Source organism: Taurulus bubalis (genome assembly GCF_910589615.1).
Source record: "Taurulus bubalis genome assembly, chromosome: 10".
Classification (NCBI taxonomy): domain Eukaryota; kingdom Metazoa; phylum Chordata; class Actinopteri; order Perciformes; family Cottidae; genus Taurulus; species Taurulus bubalis.
The window spans coordinates 10,456,210-10,483,851 of NC_136598.1; the positions used below are offsets into that span (position 1 = coordinate 10,456,210).

General features: G+C 43.0%; 1 protein-coding gene across 1 annotated transcript in view; it reads right to left on the bottom strand.

Moving 5' to 3' along the window:
• The window catches only part of arhgap42b (Rho GTPase activating protein 42b), a gene marked incomplete at both ends in the record, with an annotated part of 56,451 nt that overhangs the window by 11,764 nt on the left and 17,045 nt on the right, over window positions 1-27,642 (bottom strand). Inside the window, 5 exons of the mRNA XM_079225257.1 lie at window positions 280-384; window positions 1,806-1,916; window positions 2,106-2,207; window positions 10,286-10,357; window positions 24,952-25,013. Of these exons, the coding sequence (XP_079081383.1) occupies window positions 280-384; window positions 1,806-1,916; window positions 2,106-2,207; window positions 10,286-10,357; window positions 24,952-25,013 (452 nt within the window). The remainder of the gene's footprint in view (window positions 1-279; window positions 385-1,805; window positions 1,917-2,105; window positions 2,208-10,285; window positions 10,358-24,951; window positions 25,014-27,642) is intronic.

Below are 27,642 nucleotides of genomic sequence, written 5' to 3' on the forward strand. Positions count from 1 at the left end.
GATGGAAAGGAGAGGGCACAGCAGCTGCTGTAGTTTTACACTCAGTTCTACCTCTATTTTCTTTTTCTTGACACAGTACCATTAAATGGCCTGCAGTAACTGCCTGCAATACAACACTCTGAAGATATTGATCCTCAGTGCCGCGCAGAATCTCATTTAATAGCACGTCTATCCATTTTGTGAAAACTCTGGCTTGTTATATTGGGGTATGATAAGCTGCAGAATCTGATTACGTGGCCAGCTGCCTTTGTGTGCAACCCCCGAGGTGTTGAGACTTACGTTCTGTAGGTTGAACTGGAGCTGCTGTTTGTACGGCTCAAACTCGTGAGCCAGCTCGTATCCTTCGTGGTAGAACGTAAACAAACCCTGAAGAAAGGCCAGGAGCTGGAGAGGAACGATATGTGATTTAGAGAGTTACTTTAGAGCTTGATTACTAATTCACAGGAGAGAGCACATTTAAAAAGAAAAAAAGGAACAATGCGACATAAAACGTTCCATTCTCAACACCAAAAATGATTATCACCACTATAATCACACAATTATCATTCAGTCTCTCTAAAACTTGGAGAGTTCTGTCGTGATTTGTATTGTTAAACACTGGATGTAATTATAATACCGTCGCCAAGAATGTGCCCAATTGGCTTTGATTCTGTAAATGTCACACTCTGTGCATATCCACTTTTGGAGTAAAACTCTAATTATAATATACTGTACATGTTGGAAAAAGTAATTAATTCATTATTAAACATATTGTACTTTGTAGCAAAATTTATTTGGAAATCTGATGAAAATTTTATATTTTCATCTAGATGCACTGGCTAGTATACATGATGAAAACTATAAATAACAGGAAAGTTTCAGAAAGTTTTATTTCTGGCAGATATTGATCTTATTTTTTGTATAACGCACAAACATCCTTGACCATTGTGTGTGTGTGTGTGTGTGTGTGTGTGTGTGTGTGTGTGTGTGTGTGTGTGTGTGTGTGTGTGTGTGTGTGTGTAGCAGATCCCATCTCTAACATGGGGGAGCCCACAAACATGGAGCTGGTCTCAGCTCCTTAGACAGAACCACTGATTTTATTCCTTTGATGAGGTGTGAGTCTCGGTATATCAAGTGTTCAAGGATGAACCATCTTATCAGTGGCCAGATTCATCACTTGGCAAGGTTGAGCCGTGTCATTTTTCCCCACCACTACCTACCTGGGGCCTGGAGATTTACATTTCTGGCCCGGGTTCTGGGTGAGCTTCCAGCGGATGTAAACAAATACGAGTCTATATATTATTTTATTTTTTTAAACATTCTCTTTGCTCCGATCTCACATTACCAGCCATTTAAAACCGAGAGAACTCAATGTGTGCTGGCAACTTCTCTGCTAAAGATGTTAGAATTGACTCCACATATCTGGAAGGCGGAGGCTTTGATTTGCACTCACACTGTTTTGTTTTACTTGACAACAACCACTTGATCTAATTTTACCCACTACCTTCCACAAATGGATTCGACTTTATTACAGATAATTTGGAATGAAAATGACAAATGTATGGAATATACAAGCATATATATATATATATATATATATATATATATATATAAAATTTATATATATAATATATATATATATATTTAATATTTATATATATATATATAAATTAAAACGCCACTTCCATCAGCAGTAAGTAAAACCATTCTGTGCTAATCTTTTAACTACATATATAGTAAAAAGAAGGCAAAGCAATTACTGCATCTTCAATATGCATTCAGCACTAACTGAGCGCAGAAAGATGCAAAACTGATACTTTTCTTACCGGCTCAACAAACTCAAATTTCTTCTTCTCTTGCACTTCTTGTATTTTGAAAACATACTCAAGGGACGCATCATAGAAGAGTTGCCTCTCCTTATCAATCTGCGTGTCAGCCTGAAAACGAGCAAACAAACTGGGGGTTATTGCCACAACACGGACGCGGGTCAAAGAGGGAGAGCCCTGTGTGGGCCGAGAGCTAATCCCCACCTGGAGACTGTGTGCACAAACAATGGCTTTATTCTTCTAAAACCGCATTATTCAAAGACATGTTTGGAGATCAGGAAAATTTGTTTTGCTTTTTACCTCCTGCAGATATGCCTCCTTCTTTTTGGATGATAAGCTGAGGTGCCTCTCAAGCGTGGAGTAGTATTTCTCCGTCTCCTTATCGAATTTCTTCTTCCCCTCCTAAACACGGTCCACAAGACACATGAAAGGGATTGAACATCAGCAAAAAAAAAAAAAAAAGTGTCATACAGTCACCTGATGTGGGGTGTGCGTGCCTGAGCTGCCACTAGGTGGGAGTCAAGGTACGTTTTCACGTGCCTGTTCGCCACATGTCATTTAAAATTCCTGTCGATAGATTATCACAGGTCATAAAGGGGGCATATGACTGTAATGACGAGTAGACAATGTCGGCATGGTCAATAAGGACTATTCATTATCAATGGGGCAATAAACGTCATTCAACTCGCAGTGCCCGAGATGGGGACATGGGTTCACAGAAAAGTGTATATCATCAAGGATTGCTGTTACTTGCTTCTTTTTCTCCGCCTGCAAAGAGTCACAGGACCAAGATTAAGAAAGGGTGTCCCAGGAGGAAGGAAATGGGCTTTCTAAAAAATAAATAAAATGCATTTGGATGAAGATACTGAACATTTCACCCCCCCCTCAAAAAATAAAATAAATAAAAAATAAAAATCCACTTTGCAGGTTTTAATCCAACTCTGCCCAAGCAGAGAGGCCCCGTCTGCGCGTGGGCATTCAGGTGTCTCATCTGCATGTTTGACCTGTAAACCAAGCGTTGACCACTGAATGCCCATCTTGCTGTGCAAACATTCACGAAGGTGCTAGTGGAGGGCACGAGGGAGGGGAAGTGCGAGGAAACGGCCAATGTAACCAGATCCTGCTTGTTTGTTTTCATTCCCATGGCCCTGAAATTTAGCAAGTCTAATCTACGAGCTACTGATATGACCTAGAAGACGGTTCTGCCTCAGCAACCCACACAGCAGTTAAACACACCGGTAGAATTCACCACGAGACACTGTAACCCTCCTCCATAACCATTACAAGCACAGCGGGAAAAATCAATAGATAATTTCATGTGGTAGTGTCTTATTTCCATCTTTCTTGTCATGTCTGGCCCAGGAATGATCTTTGTGTAGGGAGGGAAAAAAATAAATTAATACAAATCAATTGCCCACTATTCAGGAACAAAGTGAAAATACACAGGTGGATGGTAAAACAAACGTATGATTAAATATATGATATCACTCTGACAGGAAATACATTTCCCTTTAGGATTGAGTGTTTTTTTATTAGAGAACAAAAAGGATCTGATTGTGACTGCTGTTTGACGTGACATTATGTTGGGAGCATGCATGCAAGCCCTGAGGAAAACAACAACACCCCTCCACACACACACACACACACAACCACCCACCCACCCACCCACAGGCTCACATTAAATTAAGAGCTTTGGGTTTAGCTGAGCCCCGTAGTCACAGCAGGAATCTCCCAGCGCTGCTGACCAGTGTGAGCGTGCCAGAAAACTCCTTGCAAACCCCCACCTGAAAAAAAAACCCTCCTCCGTACGTCTGGACTAACTCTTTCATACTTACAGAGAGTGGGGAGTGAGTCAGAGCTGCAGTGAATCTGTGAGGCAGAGCCAGCCTGATTAAGTCACCCATAGTGTCCTGCCTTTGTTTTGATCCAGGCAGGACGTGTGTAAACTGGCGCTACCCTAATGATACCCTTGCAGAATACCAGGTGTTTGTTGGCTTGTCCATGTGGTGAACCCCCCCTCCCTGGATATGTTTGTGCAATCAGAGTGGAATATGAGCCCAATTCAGACTCCACAGACTCTCCCAGAGATGGAGGGAGCGGTGCAGGCGAAGGCTTTGAAGCCCAGAACGTGGCGGAAGAGGACATGGATGTGAATGTGGATATATATATATATATATATATATATATATATATATATATATATATATATATATATATATATATATATATATATATATATATATATATATCCCAAAGTGCACACGAGGAGGGAGTTTGTGACACAAACTAATGCCAGCCCCCCCGAAGTAATCAGCTGGCTGGCAATGGATGAACCGAGGCACTTCCCAACACTCTGTGGTGCGCAAAACACACATGAACCTGGCACTTGGGAGATTTCCTCGTCTGATTGCTTTGTTCGCCCTCATGAATAAATCAGATTCAGGAAGAAGAAGAATATTCTGATGCGGACTCCTCAGTGGTGAAAATTCAAACCGGCACATCTCGCTGTTTAAGAGCGCTTTGATGCCAGCTGTAGTGTGGGTGAGTTTGCTAATTGCTAATACGACGGTCTCAAAAGGTGGAGAGAAACTGCGGGCGGCTTTCCCTCCGGCCATCAGGTGTTGCTCAGCCTGCTGAAGAAAGGATGCTGAGAACAGGCACGAAGATGGCAGGAGGAGCATGTGGACACTGGCCATGCATCGCCAGTTTTGACACTGGCCCTAACGAGCCCCAGGGCCATCATTTCTGAGCCTCTCGTCACCATGGCAACAGATGTAAGCAGCAAGGGAGTTGAAAACATGTCTGTGTCTGTGTCTGTGTGTGTGTGTGTGTGTGTGTGTGTGTGTGTGTGCAGAGGAGAAAAGCCCCGGATACCACACAACACGATCACAATACACTTCCTCACTTCCGTCAGACATCAATGGCTTGCGAGACACCGCCACATGTACTCTCCGACATGAAAGGGGGGGACTCTGCAAACCTACCTGTAAGCGCTCATTAGGGAAGGCTAATTGATGCAGGGGTCCAGAATGGCGATTAAATAGCAATGGCCGGCATATTTTGATGCTCCGCCACACATGAGCTGGTCCTGCTTCCACGTGGGGAGGAGGATGAGGCAGGAAGAGCACAAGGCTTCAGCCCGAGTTCAGCTACTTCGCTGCCGAGCCAAGAAAGTGTCTCCCTCCTCACCTGAGATCCCACTTCCCGAGAAGGCATCACAGACAGCAAGAAGTTGGCCAATTAACATGGAATAATTACAAACATCTGCTTCTGAGGAGTTGAAAAACAAATCCGACGACTTCTAAAAATATCCGTATTTAGTGCGAGGCAAACTGCAATGCTTGGGTCTGAAAAATGAATATTTATCAGTCCCTCTGCTCTCTCTGACACATGATGTACAACATCTAAAGTAGTTCAAATAAAAGTACAAAAGCCCCGTATACGACTCACACTTTGCTGGTGAACAATGATCTTTCCTTTGTGTTTGATCTGAGGCTAACTCTGAAGGTCGGAGCAAAGCTGCAGCGAGAATAAAAAAAGAGGATATCTTCATCCCAGGTCAGCGATGACTAAGGCGCTCCCTCACACGGCCCTAACTATGTTCGAGGTGACAGGAAGTTATCTAATCTTCTCATAATGTTCAGTTCAGAGTTAGAAATGAGATGCACACTGGAACCGAACAGTGTCCTAACTTGGGAGATGTACTAACAGTTGCTGCTTTGAAGAATAAACACGAGATTCGGGTCTCATTCTCACAACAATTGAAGGACAGAAAGATTTACAGGAAGGGTTCACCACACAAAAAAAAGAAGGCAATGCTGTGAAACTTGAGCACTCATCCTTGTGTTCATTGTCACACCAGAGAACTGTGAAAACACTGTAAGAAAATACGACAGTGTATTTAATCAGACTATGTCAGCTCATCCATCAAAAATTATACATTATGGTGTAGATAAAAGGTTATTATATGGAAACTGTCCTTCAAAAAAATACATGTAATAACAAACTGCCATGACAACTAGAATAACACAATGACACTATCTGTCCTTAAGAACCAATCATCTCTTTTGAGGATTATGGGAAACCATGTCATTGTTTCAAAATGACACATAATAAAAACACTGCAGACTTGCTATACGTTCAGCAACCCTGTCTCCTAAAAGTTACATTCCCCCAGAACTAATACGCATTCCCAATTACGTTTGATCAGAAACGTATCTCCTCCCTGATTATGTTTGTGTTTGACGTATTACAAATACGTTTATAATCGTGTGTTTGTGTTATTGTTTTCTTGCTTTATTTAAGCATATTTTAATTTTTAAACTCTGCGGAGAAAAAAGAAAAGAGGGGCGGGGTGAGGCCAGTGACAGCCGGCCAGTGAGAGCCGGCCGGCCCGGGTCAGGCGCCGCCCGCACCGGGAGCCCGAGAGCCGGGAGGCGAGCACCGGGGGGACCAGCCGCACCGGGAGGCTCGGGGCTCGGTCTTCAGACGCTTGGCGTCGCCGTCGGTAACAGCCTCCTTCGCGCCGGCTCCGGACTTCTCTGAGTCGGGTTGCAGCCCAAAGTGTGTGATAAACTCCATCTAGTGCAGTAAACCACTGCGATCATCAGCAGACACTCGGATCTCTGTGGTCACATCAAGTGCAGTATCTGACGTGAAAAATATTCAAACGGGCGGAAGGAGTAACGGGACCCAACATCCGGTTTTCAAAATACTAGCTGATCTTAACTGTACTGGTCTTACAGAAATATTGTAATAAGTCAAACACAATGTACTGCTACAGTTAAGATGTTTGGATTTGGTCAGAAATATTCTGAACACATTCATATCAGTTAGTATTTTGAAAACCGGATGTTGGGTCCCTGCACTAGATGGAGTTTATCACACACTTTGGGCTGCATTCACAAACAACCCGACTCAGAGAAGACCGGAGCCGGCGCGAAGGAGGCTGTTACCGACGGCGACGCCAAGCGTCTGAAGACCGAGCCCCGAGCCTCCCGGTGCGGCCGGCGCCTGGCCCGGGCCGGCCGGCTGTCACTGGCCGGCTGTCACTGGCCTCACCCCGCCCCTCTTTTCTTTTTTCTCCGCAGAGTTTAAAAATTTAAATATGCTTAAATAAAGCAAGAAAACAATAACACAAACACACGATTATAAACGTATTTGTAATACGTCAAACAAAAACAAAAAAACAATAAAACTAAAATACGTGTATAATCAACATACGTGTTTAATCAACCTATACGTGTATAATCAACGTATGTGTAATACGTCAAACACAAACATAATCAGGGAGGAGATACGTTTCTGATCAAACGTAATTGGGAATGCGTATTAGTTCTCGGGGAACGTAATTTTTAGAAGACAGGGTTGGTTCAGCATCTTTACTTTTGATCAGTGCTGTATGATGTCGCCGTTCGCATAGTAACTCATTCTATACATTCTGCTTTTGCAGCAGGCAGGAAGCTGATCTATTTGTAGAGGACGGCTGCTGCCTTCAAACAGGTAGAGGCCAACCTTTCAGTGTACCGCGACTGCCTCGTGGAATTCTAGCAATCGGGAGAAAACGTAATTAGATTGTGACACAGTTAGATTAATGGCATTTATTATGTATCGACTAAGGCACAACAATGGGGTAGACATGAGAATAATGGAAAGAAATATGTTTATTCATGCATTTTTGTTGTTTTCCGCAGCGCAACGTTTGAGTCATCCGCACTGCTGTCACCTTAATTTCTATTATTTTCTCACTGTTATTAGGAGTTTTCAACGCGAATGCTGTTCGCCCGTCTTGTGTGAGCATTTATTTTGGTGTATTCTGTGATATACTAAGCGACAGTCTGACAAAATGTAGTATGCAACATGAATCGGAATAGGCCAACGGGGGCCACACCCTGTGATGCATTGGTCAAATCAATAGTCGATTAGCGTTCGGCTAGTTTGTCGACTAAATAATAATTAAAGTAATTACGTGTAAGATTGGAAGGTTTCTTTCTTTGGCACCACAAAACCTTATCAGCAAAAGACTTTTGTAAAACAATAACGCAATGCAAATTCCACCAAAAATATATCTTAAGATCACCCAGACCTATTTTATTTCAAGAGACAGATAGAATGGCTTTGAGTCACTTGCATAAAATAGGTACCTACTTATCTACCACAACTTCCCAAGGTTATTCAAAGTAATATAAATATTTTTTGTGTGATTGAAAAGTTTTAGTGTCGCCCACAGCTGGCGAGCATACCTCCATGGCACTTGAATCGATCCCCCTTTACTCCGTCCTGCGTCTTGGGTCGCATACTTTGGGATTTTCTCCGCCTCTGGAGACCATAACTCGCCAAGAATCATCTCATGTCTGTGCACCTTTTGTAGGACAAGGACAGCTCAAATTATCGTGGCCATCTGACTCCCATCTGGGTCTGTTTGCACTAATCACACTCAGCCAGTGAGGGCCCCCTATGGTGCCCCGAACGTTGAAGACCCTTGAAAGGGAGCAGGAATGCCACCCACCTTGGTATTTTCTTGAGGAAGACTCCCTGGGTTTTTTTTTTTAATTTAAAAGGCCATTAAGAAACATTGCTAAACACACACATAGAAAAAAAGAAAAGTGTGAATCAACTTTAGGCCTCTGATAATTGATCAGTCTGTGGAGGAACAACCAGCATTGCAGTGTGAGAGCTCAGGCCCATGGTTGAGGCATTTTAGTGGATGACTGAACAGTAGATGTACCCTGAAACCAGGTCAGATTTTCATTCTATTTTCAGTTCTAAAGGCATCGTTCTTTGCCTGGGAAACTGCCAGCCCACCACAAATGCATCTGAAACTGAAAATACATCTGAAAAAAAGAGAAGAGAAATGCCGGTTTGGCAGCCAGCACATGTGGTGAGTCCATGTTCCAGTGAAAATACACAAATGTTTGATTTCTCAAAGCCTCCTTGCTGTGCATTTGCTAAACTCCGCTCAAAGTTTGAGGGTTTTATTCCAAAACATTTTCTGCTTCAGCCTTGTGTGAAGCAGACTGTGCCTAATATGTCCTGCAGTGCTGCAGTCAATCTGCTGGTGTGTTATGGCCGTGGAAGTGTTGTGCTTGTGCCTCTGAAGCTGATACACTGGTACGTAACCTCGGTGGGATTACTCGCGCTGCATACCCAAATAAGGCAAAAGCTCCCCCGTTTTTGTCCGTCTGACGTTCTCAGACGTGAAGCGCAGTAACTGGAAGGGTCAGGCAGCCTGCGGATCTCTGCAGATTCTCGGAACAGTGGAAAGTTGCTCTGCCACTCGTGATGTCTGCCTTTTATCTCACTCTGGTTTGGGCTAATGTTCAGCGAGAGGGGGCGGCGGGGGGATGGGCCGTAGGAGGAGAGAGCCATTAGGAGGAAGTGGTCGGAGGAAATAAGAGGTAGTGGGAGTGATGGGGGCTGTGGCTTTTAAGGAACCATTTTATAAACATAGCGAGTCGGCGCAATAACACTGAGCATAGTGATTGTGGAGAGAGAGAGAGAGAGAGAGAGACAGAAATGGCAGCAGAATGTGCCGTTTCATTACGGTAGATGCGTGTGATGGTTGAGACATGAAGCGACGATGGTTATTTAGTCTGAGGCAGTAGAAAAGGAGAGTGATGGATGTTCACACCTCAGCACCAAGAAGTGCAGTAGAAATGACTACTTTTGCAGACCAGCGGCTGTCAAGTCCTGTTAAATAAATCAAGATGGATGAGGAGTGAGACTTTGAGGCTGGAATGTCCCTCACAGGGTTTGAGGCTTGTGTAAAGATGTGCAAATGATTCACAGAGTCCGGCGGAGAGTTAGCAGCAGACTCAGGAACTCAGTGGGAGATCTGTGTAAGGGCTTGAGTTCTACCAACGCGGTCATGTGTGATCTCATCAATGGAGAGACCACAAACAAGCTACTGCACTTTCATTTTATGCCTTTGCGTTGGCCGAGAATGAAAGCGTAGCTTGTAGCGAAAAGCCCACACTGTTCTTTGCAGTCACCGACAACAGATCCACTGTGGAGCGGAGACGCCTCCAAGCAGCACAGTGCCGGACCCCTACTGATATCAATCCACTATAGCCAATAGGTGAGAGAGGAATGCTTTGCATGCAGTTTTACAGTAATCTGATTACAAAAAAAAACTGAATGCATTGCATTAGATACTGTAAATGTATGGTTCAGATTAGAAATGCATAAAAGAACGAGTTAATCACACAGAAGTGAAACAAGTGAGAACAGCAGACTGCACACTTACACTGATGATATCTCACACATCTTAATATCTTTTAATATCACAGTCGCAAACTGATGTGTTTATTCATACACACATCAGTCTAATTAAAACACTTCTTCTGACAGCGTAATGTTTGACTTTAATAATATACATACTGTAGAGGGGTGAGGCTAAGAGGCGAGGGTGTCAGAATTATTGTGAATTATCCTGCGCAGTTCAGTTGCTAATAGCGCGTGCCGTGTCTCGCGCCTCTTACCTTCGCAGCGCCGATTTGCTCCTTCCGAAATTTTTCCAGGGGAGTAATCAACACATCATCGGCATTCTGAATCTGAAATGAGAAATAAGGGAAAAAACTAAGTAAGACGGAGAGATGTGATCTGATCAACTGTACCTTTACGAATGGTTCAAAACGATATCTAGACCCGGAATGTATCACAAAATCTAGTAGTGAAAAAAAATAAAAGACTACTAATCCAGTAGTCATTCGGTTTTATTACAAAGGTCTTGCTTTCACCAATGCGCCAGAAAGTGTATGACACACAGGAAATCATAGCCCTGAGAGTTATCCAGCCTGAGTCAAATACAGATGCATTGGGTCCAAACACAAGTGGAGGAGAGAGCAATCGCATTCATTAATATCTCCTGAGCGTGTGGCAATGAACAATGTGCTGCCGTGAGGCACCCAGGACGAGTACAGCAGAGATAAGAGATAGAGCACTCAACAATGGAAGAAAATGGAGCCGTTTTATGTGAGCTGTGAAGCACCGGCGTCGTCAGACCTTGCTGAATTATGACACGGCACAGCAGATGAGGGAGCTCTACAACTGCAGACTGCGATGCATTTAAATGTTTGAGGTATGTCCTCACACATTGGTGACCTCTCCTGCGTCTTGACTGGAGTAAAAAGAAGGGAAAAAAAGGTCTCTGTTGGAGCCTCCACCTTCTCATTCCAGACAGAAACAGATTAGGGGAGATCTATCGCGCCAATTACAGTCTGCGCCCAATCCTTTGCGGGCGAGCGTTTCGGAAAAGGTGCCATTAAGGTGCTTCTGAATTCCCCCCGAAGATGGGCTATCAGCCACCGAGATCAGATGACATCAGACCGGCTGGGGCTGCTCTACGGGAGGCACCGTCACAAACGACATGGCTCTTTGGTTGATTTAAGGTGTTATTCTGTGTGCTGAGTGTATGTGATAAACTAAAGGGCTGAGCTCCATGATACAAGCACTAATTTAGAGGTGTCGGCGCAAACGGACTGTCAGTTTCCCAGCTACAGTCCCCTGAACACACGCCGTCTCGGGGATGTTTTTTTTGTTTTGAGCCGTTAATCACGACGCATTTTCATTGTCCCAAAATAACCCTGTCAGCTCCATCGCCCAACCGGAACGAGTGGCTTCAAAAGGAAGCTACAATCTCTCTGAAGTCCGCGATGTCTCCATCTCTTTTTACATGGAATGCTGTGGGATGTTGTGAGCTTGTATTGTAAACTCCTAGCTTTGTTGTAATGATTTAATTTATTAATTTAATTAAACCGTGGTAATTGTGGTCCGTCAAATATAGACGTTTCACACTCACAACCACAACCTTGTTTGGATTATGGTGGTTAGACTGTATTACAACTGGCAATATTTTCGGTCTAATGCCGTACACTACATTTACTCTATAGTGAGCAGTAAACTGAGATTTCACACATCATGAATTTTCATTGTGCGCCATCACTGGAGGGTGCAATGTTGCATAATGGTCGTTTGTGCTTTGAGAAACAGCCTAGTGTTGCATTGACTTAGCAAAACGTGGTGCACAAGCAGCTGGTTTCTGTTCCATGTTGGTCCTTTTGATTGTGCAGACATTTGATAACAAATTAACAAAAAACTAAAGTGAGTGAAAGTGAAAACCTGCTGAAATGATTCATTCATCAAGTAGAAATACCAAACATTTTGTTTCAGATCACTGTATTGTATTACTGTATCAATATTTGTAGTTTTCGAAACTTTTGACAATTACAGACAGTTATTGGACAGATAGAAAAGATAATCAACAAGAAAAGTGCATTCAGCAGAGTGCTGCCCTCCCAAACAAAGTCTCAATTGTCCCTCCCGGCTCCCCGTATAGTCAAGATGGCGGCGAATATAACAACAACTGGGGTCTTGTATCGGGCCTAGCATTTGACAAGCAGAAGGAAGACAATGACAATAAACCAAGGCAATCTGGTTACAAGTGACACTCCATTAGGAGCGTGGAGGGCATTTAGCGGTCATCAAGTCTAGCTGGTATAATCCTCCAGTCATATCGAAGTCATCATGTTATCTACTGAGTCAACAGCAAGAATTATACGACTCTGTCAGTGTGATAATGTAATTTCCTCTGCCTTATCTCCCATGCTTTCAGTCTAATTGAGCCTGCAGCATTACCCTGTTTTAAATGTAGATTTCCAATATTCACGCCGTACTGTTTTTCATTTTCAGTTCAATAGACAGGCCTATTAAATATACAGCACTGGAAGCCTGTGGGATTATGATCTAATATTTAGAATTGAATGAAAGCATGTTAGTTAAATTATTTCCGAATGTTACCGGTATCTGCAATCTGGATGTTTTAGGACCACAATCAGGCTTACATTTACAGTTTAAATTGTTCATTTGAAATGGATTAACAGTAAAGTGCCGGTGGAGGGCAATTAACGAGCATCCCATCCAAACCAATGCAGAATATAGACAAAAGGCATTTGCGATCAGCATGTCAAGATACGAGAGGCTCAAGATTTCAGATAACTTAATTTCCAATAAGCCAATTCAGATACGTATATTGAAAGAGATCAACTTATTCAAGACTCAATGGATCATTTCAAACTGGCATTGTGCCGAATGCCCTCAGCAACAGCCTCTCTAAACAGGATTTAATCCATATGAGCGAGCACAGTGCAATGCTTGAAAAGATGCAATAGTGCTAAGCAATTTCCATTCAAGATAGGGGGAGGAATGCCAATGTGCTATATTCCCTTTGCTCCTGCTTTTACCCGTCCAAGTATCAAGTGACGCTCGGAGGTTAATTTGCGGAGACAGATCAGGATGACACCAAGGCCAGATCACATTGAATCGTGAAAAGCATAATTTATCCTTTGAGATCTTTAAAATCCGTTTGAAGGCGAATATCTCCAGTAAACAGTTTGGAAACACAGCAGCCTTCTCCGCCTCTTTCTATCCACGAGAAATGCACCGATGTGTATTACACTTTTTTTTCCCATATCTTTTCCAACACATTCAGTACAATCTGAAAACAAAATCTCTTCACATTTCCCTCGCTGAGGAGCTGACAGAAAACCGACAGCCAGGTGAGCCCTTGTTCATCAGTTCATCGGCGCTTCGACGGCACATTTTTTCGGACAGACTCTTGTTGTGCGTTCTGGAAAGGTTTACATTATACATGCATATTGTGTTTCGGATCTATTACAATGGCTTCCGGTGCAAACACTGTAGGTTGTACGCGTCAGATTCATTCTGAGGGGATGTGTTTATGCAATTCCGTTCTCATAAGCCTATAGGTTATAATCATTATAGCATTTAACTGTGAACGGCTCTGCCTCACTGCTTACAGTATGTAAGTCTATAACTGGGTAGTAAATAACTTTTATAGGCTTTTTGCCCGTTCCATTTTGACAATGTCCTCACAATGAAAAAGCCAGCTTAATGCACCTAAAGCCCTGCTGCCTCACTGCAAATCAACTGACTCCCTCTGTGCACACACACACACACACACACACACACACACACACACACACACACACACACACACACACACACACACACACACACACACACACACACACAGAGTTGCTGCTGTGTTTTGCTGGTTGAAGAGGCGTCATAAAAGCTTGCTCGGTCACCATGCTGCATTCAAATGAAAAAGCACTTTTTTTACTGTTGTTTGGCAATTTCACACTTGCATACAAAAACCGAGCAAATGTGGATCCAGGCGGAGGAGAGAGTTCTGGAAAAAGGCCGGTCTGTGTTTTACATTTCAAATCTGCCAACTATGAGAATTAGGTATCAGCCAACACTATTATCATGATTATTATTGTTAATGAATAGAAACAGCCATATCATCAACAAGTTTCGTCGACAGGTAAAGTGAGTAACTGAAGTGATGAGGAGACAAGAGGGGAAGAAACACCAATATTTAGCCTCAGCAAAGATTAATATAGACCAGTGGTTCTCAAACTTTTTCTGTCACACATCACTTTGGAGGAAGAAAAATATTCGGGCCCCACCGCCCCAACAAAATTGTGACAAAATGGTCCAACTTTTTGTGACTCCTCCATCTGTGCTTTTTCAAATAATAGAATAAAGAAAATTGAAATCCCTTTCAAGTAAACCAGATTGCTCCATCAGACAAAAATGACAACATGTGCAATCACTTTGTTATAACAATGCAAATAAAGTTCTGTCTGTGCAAAAAATAACTAATATTTGTCAAAAGATTTACCTATTGTGGCTGCAAATAACCTGTTTTGCACTGAATATATTTTCAAGATAATAACAATAACGTTCAACCTGTGCAAAACAAAATGCAGATGTGTGAGCCATCACGTATCAGTATTAGTGGCTGCAGGGAGCTGCTTTCCTCTACAAATATTTTTAAAACACCGTTGTAGATTTGATACGGCAGCTCAATTCATGCTCAATGTTGAGCTGAGATCTGTTTTCTGTTTTGAGAGACACAACAGCAGAAAAGATCTCACGGAGGCTTTTAGCAAAACGCCAAGAATCGGCAAGTCGCGCATGTGCAACGTAACCTGTTAACGGCGTAACGTAAACATTTCCACTAAAGTACAGGCATTTTGCCATGTATTAATTCATGACGTTTTATATCTGTGTACTTTGTACTATGTAAAGTGATCATGTTCATGGGGAGTACTCGTCCTGAAACCACAAGGTAGCCGGTTCGATCCCTGGTCTCTCCATAGTTTCATGTTGAAGTGTCCTTGACACTGAAGCCCCAGCGCGTCACAGCAGCACACTGCTCCTTAATTACTAATGATGGGTAAAATGCAGAGAATAATTCCCCCACTGTGGGATTAATAAAGGATTATATATTTTTAGAATCTGAATTCCCCCCCCCCCACGCCCCACCTGTAATACCTCCGTGCCCCACTAGAGGGTTGCACCCCACAGTTTGAGAAGCACTGAGGCGATATTTGTTCTGACTGTGGACAGCACCAGGTGGGGTCAACCACACACACACACACACACACACACACACACACACACACACACTTTGTTGAGGCTGCGCAGATTGCTCTGCTGGCGAAAGCAGATGTTTTATTTGCTGCCCTTTGCATTCACATCTTGTCATGGCCGTCTTCTGGTCTGATTGCAGGTGACGTGTCTGGTGTGACGTCGGGTTGCATTTTTCCAAAATTGTGTTTTAACTTTTCACCGCTGTATTTTAGTATTCTTGTGGCATCCCCTGCGATCAACCCCCGTCGCAGCCTAAACGCTCTTCCCATATTGAATAAGTGAATGGGAGGACTATTTTTTTTTAGCCTTGACGCCTGATGTTTATTGAATCCAGCCAAAGAATGGATGTGAACGGGAGGCAAATATTCACCGAAGTTTGACCGTGCCCCAAGTCTGATGTTGTCAACAAGTTATTGATCTTGGAACAGCAGGAAAAAAACGCTAGAAAAGTATATGATACGTTTACTTTAAGGGTAAAAGCACCGGCCAGGTAATTCTGTTTTTAATTAAGCAAGAATATTGGGAGACAATGAAGGAGTCTCCAGGTGATACATACTAATTTAATTAAGCACACAGAAAGTAGTCTTCGTTCTTGGAAGGGATTACATTTCCCTGTTTGGTCCTCACCTCGCGAGTGAACGATCGACTTAAGACTTTGACATTGACATGCAGCTGATTTCAATGTACAATAATGTTGATTTATTAGACGCGAGATCCAGCAGCGAGATCCAGCAGCGAGAACAAGCGTCGACGAGGAATGTTAATGAGTGCTGCTGGTAGAGCTTCGGAGAAATAATACGGGTGTGTTCTCCTTCTGTGCAAAGCCGGAGTCTGAGTGCTGGACATCTGTACTTCTTTGTGAGTCGTATTACAGCTAATGATAGCCAGCAGCGTTAAATAAAAGTACTGGCATCACTCGCACCAATAATCACAATGACAGCAGTGGCAACCAAAGGAAATTAGCCTAACTCATTAAAGGAGGTGTGAGCAAAGCCCCCACAGCCTAATGAATGTGTTAAATGCATTATAAACATTATTGCCCTCGTCATCCTCATCCCAACGTCCCCTTTCATGCAGACGGTGTGACCTTTGTCAAAGGAGGGAATGCTATAGCTGTGTGGCTCGGTCACTTCTGCCTGAAGATTGTTTTGGAGGTGTGTGTGTGTGTGTGTGTGTGTGTGTGTACAGAGGGAGTCAGTTGATTTGTGTCAGCAGGTAACAATCTCATTGCAGAGCTAAATCTTTATCTGGTGCAGCACTGGCACCTGCAGCAAGTATAAAAAAATAAATAATAATAATAATAATAAAAAGGGAAAGTCAGCCTCCCCTTACTTTTTATGAGGCATGGAATAAAAACAGACCTTCTGCAGATGAGTGGATGTGACACATTTGCCCCACACATTTCATCGCAGAGTCAGCTGTTAAGCAAGGATATGAGGCAGACGCTGGAGATGGAGACAGTGCCTGGTTCGTGTCTCCCATGAGGATTTTATGTTGTTTGCTTTGAGTACAGTTGGTAGCCTGTGATGTATTGTAATGCCTTTTTGGATACCTGCTGCTGTAGAGTACTTGCCCGTGTGTGTTTATCTGCTCTCTCCAAATGAAGGGCCGTGGTGCTCAGAGAGCCAATTGACACTTTCACGACACACTTGAATCAAAACTTTTTTTATCGTCATCGTCACACATAGATATGCAGCAAAGCACGCAGTGACATTCAGCTGTTGCATTAATGGGCAGATACTATACAGTGGGTACTATACAGTGGGTGGGGAGCAGTTTAAGTGTCCAGTGGTTGCTTTGCTCAAGGGCACCTCGGCAGGGCCTGGGAGGCACCTCTCACTGGCTACTCTCCATCTAAGAGTCCACACTCTGTGCTTGATCAACGGGGAACAACCACCTGTTTTTAATCCTCTCTATATTTTACACAACGGCAAAAATATTATTGTTATTCTCAACAGAAAAGGCTTGAAACACATCCCATGAACTCGGCTGGGGGGGGAAAGTGCCAAACTTAAAAATAGTGCTATTATTCACATGTGTACTGTGTGTCAAAACGCAAAGCTTTGCCGTCAGTCACGTGTGTGTGTGTGTGTGTGTGTGGGCCAAGATTAGGTTTGCAGAAAAGTACAGCAGTTCCCCACGCTGCAGTCCCAGTCCACCTAAACTAAACATTTACAACGCCGACCCAACTGTTGTCATAAAAAATTCAATTGGATCCTAAAAAATGGACCTCGCTGTCTGGAAGTGCGTAAAGCTGGCAGGGGGAGTTTACTGAGGGCCCTGAGTGAGAGGGATAATTTGTCATTTGAAGTAACATAGATATTTAAGCACCATATTTCATATACTAATTGATGTGGACCTGGTGAACCTTCAGGTTGATGGATCGGAAGACAACAAGAGAGGGTCGCCTGGCTCTGTTGGATCCAGTCCCTCCTTAGCAGACATGAGCGGCGGGAAATAAATACATCATGTCAGCAAACGGCTCTTGTCGAAACGCCTTCTTCGCTCTCCACACTTTCCATCCGCCTCCAGACCGACTGTTGACATCAGAAGAGAAAACGCTTTCCACCGTGGGAATCTGCGACCTCGCTTGACTGAAGTGACGCGAGGCGGGCAGAAAGCAGGAAGACGCGGGGGAGCAGTGAGTGAGCTTTAAAACGGCGACGTTCTCCGGCTCCCGTCTGGTTTGCCGACGCGCGTTCTGATGATCTACAGCTGGAACGCAGCGAGACAATACGGCTCGTTTTGTTGAACTCAAAGGTTTGGCCATTATCTGTCAGACTTTTTATGCTCGTCATTTTCAACAGATTCTTTGTTGATCGATTTAGATTGAGGAGAAACTGTTTCCTCCACCCTTCACTAAGCTGCTATTAAAAAAAGAAACCGGGAACCTAAATTGCCATAACATTGCCTCAATGTAATTTCTTGAACCACATTACATGTAACTGCATAAAGGGTTACATTTAGTTACGTATTGTAGGACTTTCGATTCATAGTTTAAATACGGTTTACTGTGTCTGTACGTGTTGGAGAAAGAAAAACAGATTTGTGTTCAATTTTAAGTTTTCACTTTCAGTATGCATCGATATCTGGGATCGGGGCCAACAATGATGCACGCAGAGATGTCGCGGCTTCCGCTAGGTGAGGTGCATTTTAGCTGCGCGGTGAGCGCACAAAGGTTCGATCCAGTCAGCTCCAAATACTTCCCTGACTTTGATTAAACAAGCCACCAAGGATGTTGCGCAGAACAATGGCTGCCTTTCTTTCACACTGTTGTTTCAGGGTCAACAGGAACATTCCTCACAGTTCACAGTCCGGCACACAAGTTACCCACAGAGCAGAGTTAGTGTTCTGTTAAATCATGAGAAAGCGCCAGCACTTTGCACCATTTGCTTTCAGCTCTGTGGCAGAGACAAATGATGTATAATTGAACGTGTTTAAAGGCCGTTGAAGAAAATGAACACCAAAGGAAAACTCTCAACATGGGAAATAAATGCACAGCAAACCGGCACATGAGGGACTGTGAGGTATTTTGTGTTGTTTATCTCATAGAAGAGGAGGAAATGGGGAACGAAATTACAAGATGCATCTTGCCCATATTACGGAGGGGGAAATGAAGACGCTACAGCTTGTTAAATATTGTTTTAAGATGTGAGCGATAGCTCTTCAAAACAGAGAGTAAGTCATGCTTTTTTATTCAATTGAAATTGAGAAGACTTAGACTCTAAATGAGCAGAGAGTAAACTGAACAAAAACCTACGTCTTAACCATTTTCACCGTTACTGGATTTGAGCCTTTTATAAGAGTTCCCTTTCAGGAACCATTTCTTTACTTGCAATAAGAACTGGCTGAGGCTTTCTTAGAGTGAAAACACTGTGCCCTCACCACAGCCTGAATAAAACTATGGCAACCCTCTTTCACCCGAATACAGCTCGCATTACAAGAGCAGCAGAGGGCATCACAAAAAGCCACACACCAGGTTTCACCATTCAGAAATACATACTCTGTTTTTTTAAAATAAGTACAATTTAACATGACTGTTCACAAGTCAGATTTACATGACACTATATCTATTATATGAGTTGAGAGAGAAAAAAAGAGCCACTGTTGATTTTCTTCTACCTTTCAATAAAAACAACAACAGGAAAACACCATCTGTTTACCACCGCGGTCATAAAAGGCTTCCTCCCAGGGGGATCCGACCGTCCAAAAGGCACAACATCAGGGCACTGCCCTTCCACTCCTAAATGCCATCCGAGCTCAGCAGTGCTGAACCTTCTCAAGCCATGCAGAACTTGAACCACTTTCACTCTTTCTTTTTTTTATGCTGCTGAAAAAGATTATCAGCAAGGGAATTATAGCAGAAATCTTTTTTTTCTTCTTTTTTTTGTTGAAAAGATAGACTTTGGGATGTTTTCCTGTGGAATAACATGCTCAGGGTAGCTGGTGAGCCAATCACAAAGTGCCCAAGCAAAGCAAAAAAAAAAAAAAGAGGATTTCAGGCCTGGCCACCCGCCAAACCAACAGACAATAAAGCGCTTCATGCCTGACAAGGCCAACCGAAATTGAGCTATTGGTAAGAGCCCATCGCGATGCAGCAGAGGCACCGTGTATACAGTATGATAGTTAACATTCCACAAAGGACAGGAGGCCCCTTGTGAGACACACCGGCTTCCTCTCCATCTGCTTTGAACCGTCTGCGTATCCAGTGCCTCTTATCAGTCTGTGTCCTTCTATTTTCAGTGCGTAGATTAAGTGCAGATGTGAAATGTGAGTTAGCGGGATGGGGCCTGGAATCTGGGTTTTATTTCAGGATCAGCTGCTGAAAGTTTAGGCCCATTCAGCGTGACACGTATCTTTTATTTTTTTTACCAATTTGTGGATACAACTGGCTTATCTGCCGTCATCGCCTAGCAGCTACAAACCTTACAAATAGAAGCACCATCTGGGAGCCATTGCAGTTAAAGTAGAGCAGAAAGTCGAGTCTCATCTACTATAATTCACAATATTTCATGTTCGGCGGATAGCATCCGTCCCTTGTTGAGACAGATTTCATGCGTTTGCCGAACATGTGTCGGCTTGAGATGCGCTAATTGAGTTTCGGCAGACCGACTGCTTTCAAATGACATAAAAACCAGAATGAAACCTTCTGGTCATCTCCTCTTTCCCCCGCCTGCCTCGCCCCAACCAGATGCGCACACTATGACAGCGCCGATCTGGGAAACATTTCAGGAATTTCCTCTGTGTGCTCGCTCATGCGACAGTGAACGGTTTATCATGAAGTGAAAAGGTGTTCGATGCAAAGCGCTCTGACAAATGAGCTTTTCGTGAACAATATTTGAGCCAATGACAGACAGCTGAATACTTGGGTTTGGCACTTTTCAACCTGACAATCGCACGCCTCCACATTGTAGTTAGCTCGCCGCTATCCCCGCTTATGTATCTGCGTATAGCTCAATGGGAGGTACGCAGTCTGTTGTTTGGAAACGCCGTCATATGTTCCACTGATGCAGCCGTCAGAAACCAGCACACAAAGCACATACAAAAAAGAAAAAAAAATCTGAATTTCCCTCTAGACCTACTATTCCCCCCTCAGACTACGTCAACATAAATGTCTCCATAAAAGTTCCATTGTGACGCGTCTATTCTCAGCTGTGGCTTCGCTGCATTTTTATCAAATGTAATGAAGTGTGCGGACATGTTTGTGAAACACATGAATAAAAAGCACCATCCTTTTCCTGAAAGGAAAACTTATCTCTGCAGATCGCACTATATTCATTTGTTCCTCATGGGGTCGAAATAATTAGTTTGTTGCCACCGACAAGTCTTTTGTAGTAAATCAATGAATTATTGAACAGCTGTGGCACGATATATCAGTTGTGTATTTGGTGACATAAAATGGACTATTATCCTGGCCTTTACACTTTAAAAGAGGTTTTTGGTCTGTGGAACAGTGATTTAATGACCGGAGGGGGGGGGGGGGGGGGGGGGGGGGGGGGGGGGGGGGGGGCAGAATATAATATGCTCACAATGGGTTTATGGCGACTTTATGATAACTACTGCATTCCTTTGCATTCATTCTACAAATGGGTATGATTAAAAGACAAATCTGACATTATTTACTTGTTATGTGAGCATTTACAAACTCCCCTTCTCTCCAGCTGCTGGTCACACCAACTGGGGCCATTTCAACTTGCGACTTTAGGATGGCTTTATTCCATCTTTTGCAGAGTGGAAAATAAAAACTATATTGCGTAATACCCAACACATCTGGATCTTACACAGTAAACACGATTTATACAAGTTTATTACAGTTCTAGGATATTTGTGAAATTACATTGTTACCAACTTCCTAACTACCGGGTATAGATTGTAGTTAGTCACTGCGGGGTCTTCGCAAAGCTCAGCGGATGTATTTGTAATCATTTTCAAAATGCACATGTTATTCCTATGGTCTAAGAACATTTAAAAAATAAATAAATAAGAAGTCTAGTTAAAAAATAACAAGTACACATAAACAACTTTCTCCCAAATAAAACTACATGTGCGCAAACTCAAATGCACACAGACAAAGAGTTGGATGTTAAAGATGACAGAGAGAGCACCCAGCGGAATGTTCTGAGTATATGGGTACATTTTCTGTTTCACTACTGGCAACCACAACAGAACAAATCTCATTTGGGTTAAAAAGAAAACAAACATTCAGTCTCCCACTATATATTAAACTTTCTTCAGCCATAGTAATACCATATTCGAATTCTTCATTTAGGTGTACAAGTAAATGGTCAACATGTGGATTCAATCTGGAGGCATGTGAAGAGTTATATTTCCAATATATTACTGCATAACTTGATGTTAAAAACATTTCCAAGAAGCTATTTTAATATTTCAAAACATTTATTCCCATTGAAGTTAATGTCATACGTGGGGGGGAGAAATTCCAAAAGAATAATAGCGGGCCTTGGAATCAAACTATACAAGAAGTGAGCATGCTTTTTAGCTCCTTCAGATGATTCAGCTGTAGCGCGGTGGACATACAATTATTTCTTGAATGTTTTTCAGAGAATCTATGAAACGATAAAAGGTTTGTTGTTAAAAAGCTGGTCATCTGGAGCGTGTTTCTGGTGACCAATGAGGACAATTGATGCAGATTTTAAATGCTGAATCTATATTTATTTGGCCTCGACTAGATAAAAGAGAGTTTTTAATTATTTACGATGGAGCTCAATTTATGCCACGGTGGCACTGTAGTGAAAACTGTGAATAAAATTGAGACATACAAACACGCTTGATGTAAGTCACGGTCCTGGCAACCTGCCTAATAATCCCTGAGCTTGGTATACACGGCCTGTTTCTGGAAGAAAATGAGCACAGTATCTATAGTATCTTTTCAAGCACTGTCAACCACAGCTTTACACCTCTTTGTGAGGCAAGTCATTAGCAGCTTAAAGTTCATATGCAGGAGCAGTAAAGGGAAAAAAAGGGTTGCTTTCACTTCAAAGTGAACTATATAAACTGTATAAAAAAGCCCCTTTTTCACATCTTGTGGATTCATATAAATACAACATTTACATATGACATTAGTTGCATTGCTGACACCGGTGTCCCAGGAGATATAAAACACGTGCAGGAGGTGAATAAGCTTCACTTCCCGCATCGGCAACATTACAATCAGCCAGGAGCTCAAAGGGCAGCGATCAGAGCGGCGTTTCTCGCGAATTCCTGTGATCTGATGAGACAGAAGACTGCAAGGGTGAAGAGAAAGGAGATGATGCAAAGAGGGTGCCTTTCAAGCAAGTAGAGAGGGATGCAGTATGAAGGGGTGGGGGGGCAGTGTGTGCTATGAATAGATTTGTACTTATTAAATCTATCACAGCTGAATGTACTGCATCCTATAGCCTCTGTGACGAGTCATCATTGCAAGTTATTGCCATTATTCTCCTCAGCTTGCGGTGTCATTTCATTTCTGTGTCTGTCTTTGTGCCTCATCTTGATTAGTTTTTTATTTCTTCGCAATTAAAGGCTCAATCACAAAATAAACCTGCAAACTAACATGTATTTATCTTCTTTCTGTGTTTTTGCACGTACAAATACAGTAAACACATGAAGCTGTAAAGCAGTTTCCCCTCTTTGTGTCATCTAGATTCCTGACCCCAAAATATGCCCTGCATGTAAAAAAAGAAAAGAAAAGAAAAGAGCGTGGTTTTAAAAACAACGCAACCTCGTGCACAAATCTGCCCTAATCGTCCCCGACAGCCGTCAAATGACCACCGCTGCACCAGAAAGACAGAGTTACCACCATATGCCGGAGCCTAGTTTGAGGCGCCGCCTGAGAGCCAACCGGCCATGTGTCACGCCGAGTTTGTCGGCAAGTATTTCTTTCTCCTTCCTTGAGAAAATATTTTCAAGCTCTGCATAATTGATAAATTAGCAAAAACATTGCTAGTTCAGACCGACAGGGGTGTCACGGTCTACGCTTCCATCTACAGCAATTAAAGCACTGACGAGGATTACAGAGTTTTGAGAAAAACTAAATTAAAATGATGAACGGTGCCTTTGCGCTTGTCAAATTGATTAGGATGACACGATATTCCATAAAGCCACATGGCCTGCACGAAGGTGACCCACATCTTCAAAGGGCAACTCTGTCCGTCGTAAAAGGTAGCCGCACTTTGAATGTCAGGGGGGACATGCTCACATTAGCCACATGAATACCAGCTTTTTATATTAGCGTCAGCCGCTGCTGCAAAACCTCGACGATGCAGTCAAGCAGAGGCACCGTATATACAGTATACATGGGAATGTTGCAGGGTGTGAGAGCTGTAGCACTTTGTTCTTAGAATTACCTCAAACTTCATTGGATTTGTCCTCAAAAGCCTCCCAATTCCAAGTGTTATTCCAAACTAAGTCTCTTTAGTATCCAACACCCCCTCCTCCCTTAGACTTAAAAAAGGTTACCGTTAAAAGTCTGCTCCTTCACGGAGAGCAGAGTCCTAATGAAAATGTGTTGGGCTGTTAGAAAACCGAGGACTGCAAACCTGCAGCTGATCTCATTTGCATATCAGACTTGTTAAATCAGATGCACAGCTAAAGTGTGTGGACGAAGGTAATTCCTGCCTGGAGGCACTTCTCTGAAATGCAGCACGCTCTGAAACGTCTACTTTTGCAAAACAAATGCTACGTGTAGGCCCCGGCCAAGAATGTCGTGCAGTGAAGTACAAAGCCGGAAAGCCAAATTACACTAGAAAAAAGTAAACAATAAAGGAAATACACTCATCGCAGTGTTCAAGCAGATCAATGAACAACAAGGTGTTCCATGTTCTGTAACTGTTTGCTGCAGCAGGTTTTCCCTTTCAGTTCCTGGTACTGTGACTTTGTATCACTTGGAGGAGTGTTGGGGTAATTCCATCCTCATTGTCGTTCCACGGCTGAATAAGACTGGTGTGCAGAGAAAGGATCAGGATCCAGGGGGCCCCTGTCTACATTGGTTTACCCCATTCTTTTCACCAGATGTCTCTACTTTGCCAATGTCCAAATGAATACAACTATGGCAGCACAAACCAATTTCTGTCAAAATGCTTCCCCTCGTGGAGCGTTAAAGTTAGACAAGCATGTGCTCGTCCTCCCTTTTGTTTTACACGTTTATAAATACCTCTATGGTGTCAATAGAAATGTGCATTCTTACCAAGCGTCTTCTTTCCTCTTCAACAGTGGTCAACAGCTGGGAGAACTCTTTGAATGACTGGGCTGAAATACAAAGAAACATCATTCCTACAAAACACCATGGTAAAGGTGAAATACTGCATGTTTGATCAATGAATGCATCAATGTGTATAACGCATCCAACACAATATGTCGTAATTTTAAAGAGACTACGCAGTGATGCACTGTGCTGTTGTATTCAGATGATTGGTGAAAAAGAAACACATTTTAACACAGTAGCTCAGTTGTTAAAACATCAGATGTTCCTGGCACCCCACAAGCACTGTAGCACGGTGCTAAAATGTTTATTTGCACTGCAGCTTAGGAGGTTTCGTTGTCACACATTTTAGAACCTAATAAAATCATGCAGCTGTCCAAAATAAAACCAAGACTTGCGGTAAAAAAAAAAAAAGAAACAAAAAACAATACTTAAATTGAATGGAACCCACTGATTGCGTCTCTCTATTTTCTTCCCCCTGCTAGGCTTTACAATATGCTGTCAACGTGCAGGAGTGACTGATGTGGCCAAGATGTCTTCACGCCATCTGCTCTATATGGTCCTTCGGTAGCTTATATGATGTTCTGAGGGGCCAGATGAACTCGACGCATCGAGCCTCATCTCCCGGGGACTTGTGGCCCCGATAGCTTCACGTCTTCATTAAATGGAGGGCTCGATACCGTGTGGCCTCTGTTGGTCAGCCCCCGTGTCAGCCCGCGTACGGCCATTTAGCCGCCTCGCTTGCCAAACACTGTAACATCATTATCGGCCGAGACGGCCTGGCACGGGGAGCCATGCATCATCTCGGACATTTCAGTCCATTTACACACCAAAGCTTTTAAAAGACCAGGGAGCAATGATTTTGTGCCAGTGATCCTGCAGGCAGGCTGGCCTCCTATTAATGCTGCTAGCTCCTTTATCAACAGCACAAACCTCTCAGGGGGTAAAGGGCACAGCTGGAGCCGTTGATGGGACAAGATTAGACTCAGAAGAAAGGAAATGGGAGTCAAAGTGAGGTTACGGCTTGCATATCATTCTCTGATAAATGAAAGGAAAGCAATAGACCTGATGAATCACTGAGGAAAATAAAATTCACTATCTCAAGAGTGTGGACGAAGAAGAAGGCTAATAAAAATAAATGAAGAGAGACATTTACTGTACAAGTACAGTGTTTTTCTGTATATTATAAGATTTTTCTTAGGATCAATTGAATGGATCTAAATGCCATTCTGCTTGCTATTTAACTTTTTAGATCTATACCGCATCTGACTCTTGGAGACTAAAGGATTGACCTTCTGAGAGAAGGGCATGTAACTTTTCTAAAAATCTAAATTTCTATAGCCACATCAATCTTTTGTCCCCATTGATTCCTGGATAACTGGCAAAGAAATGTGAATGTCACTGCAGGAAGTCGAGGAGCGAAATCAATAAAAGGTCAGGTGAACACGTCTGGCAGCACCACGCAGGATCTCGGCGTTGTGTGGGGAAGTTGGGAGCATCAAAGTGATCTGTACCAATACTGCATCAAGATCACGGCTGGCATTCACAAAAGGGGCCAGCTATGTCAGTCAGAAAGCTCACAGTCATTGATGACTAGATAGATTGTTTCATTCCCCCCTCGCCCCCCTCAAACAGTAATCATGGCCTTTCCTCTTCAAGGCGGTGAGTGAACACTAGTGTAGCTTCGAGTATGAGGAAATAATTTCTCTTTATTGAACGTAATTCCTTGCCCCGTAGTTGCACTAAGTGTGTTATGTTGCCTGTAAGCAATGAGTTTGTGTGCTGTGGATGCAAGAAATTTAAAATCTTGCAGAATAATGATGTTATCTCACACTCTGAATATTGATTTTTAATGTTGTTATTTGTGCCAATGTTGTATCCGCGGCGCTCTTTATTTAAGTCCTCCCAAGTGAATTTAGGGAGTGTCTGCATTATACAGTCAATCAAACGCTTCCAAACAGACGCCCGTGGCTCTGTCGTCTGAGCCACAGGCGCGGGCAAACAACCGGCTTCTTCTAATGGTGCCACTAGTTTGCACTGTAAACACTGAGCCGGTCAATCAACATAAAAACAGGTGGGCAGCTCAAATATCAACTGTTCAATGTGCGATCGATGGCGCTCTTGATCGAGGGCCAGGGACGGGTTGCATTGTCTCAAATTAAAGCATGCTTGATTCTAATGAGGCTTGGATTTGGGTGTGGAGTTCTCCAATAAGCATAATTGGTCGGCTGCACCCCCTGCCCATCACCCAGCCTCTTCAGCTTTGGGAGAAAAGGAGGAAAGCAGGACTATTCATTACGCATTCAGATGAACATTACAGCCTCATGTAGAGGAGGTCGATATCCAGTCTAACCCTCACAGATGGACAGTAATTCAGCATTCTCCAGTGCCGCAGAGCGAAGGACTCAAGCTGGGGATAATGAGCAGTGCAAAAAAAGAAAAGAAAAAAGGGAAAAGAGGGAGAAGAGGCCAGACTGGGAGTCCTGTCCATTAGAGCCAAAGAGGCCCTCTGCACAGCTGCTTTCATATCCCTGTTGGAGGCTAGCACCTCCATTAATCTCTGACACTGATCACAATTAGCTCCTCTGATCCTTTATAGGCTTGAAAAGATACAGGAGAAGCATCATAAGCAAATCAATAGCATCAATTATGCATGTATCGCAGACAACTTTAAGA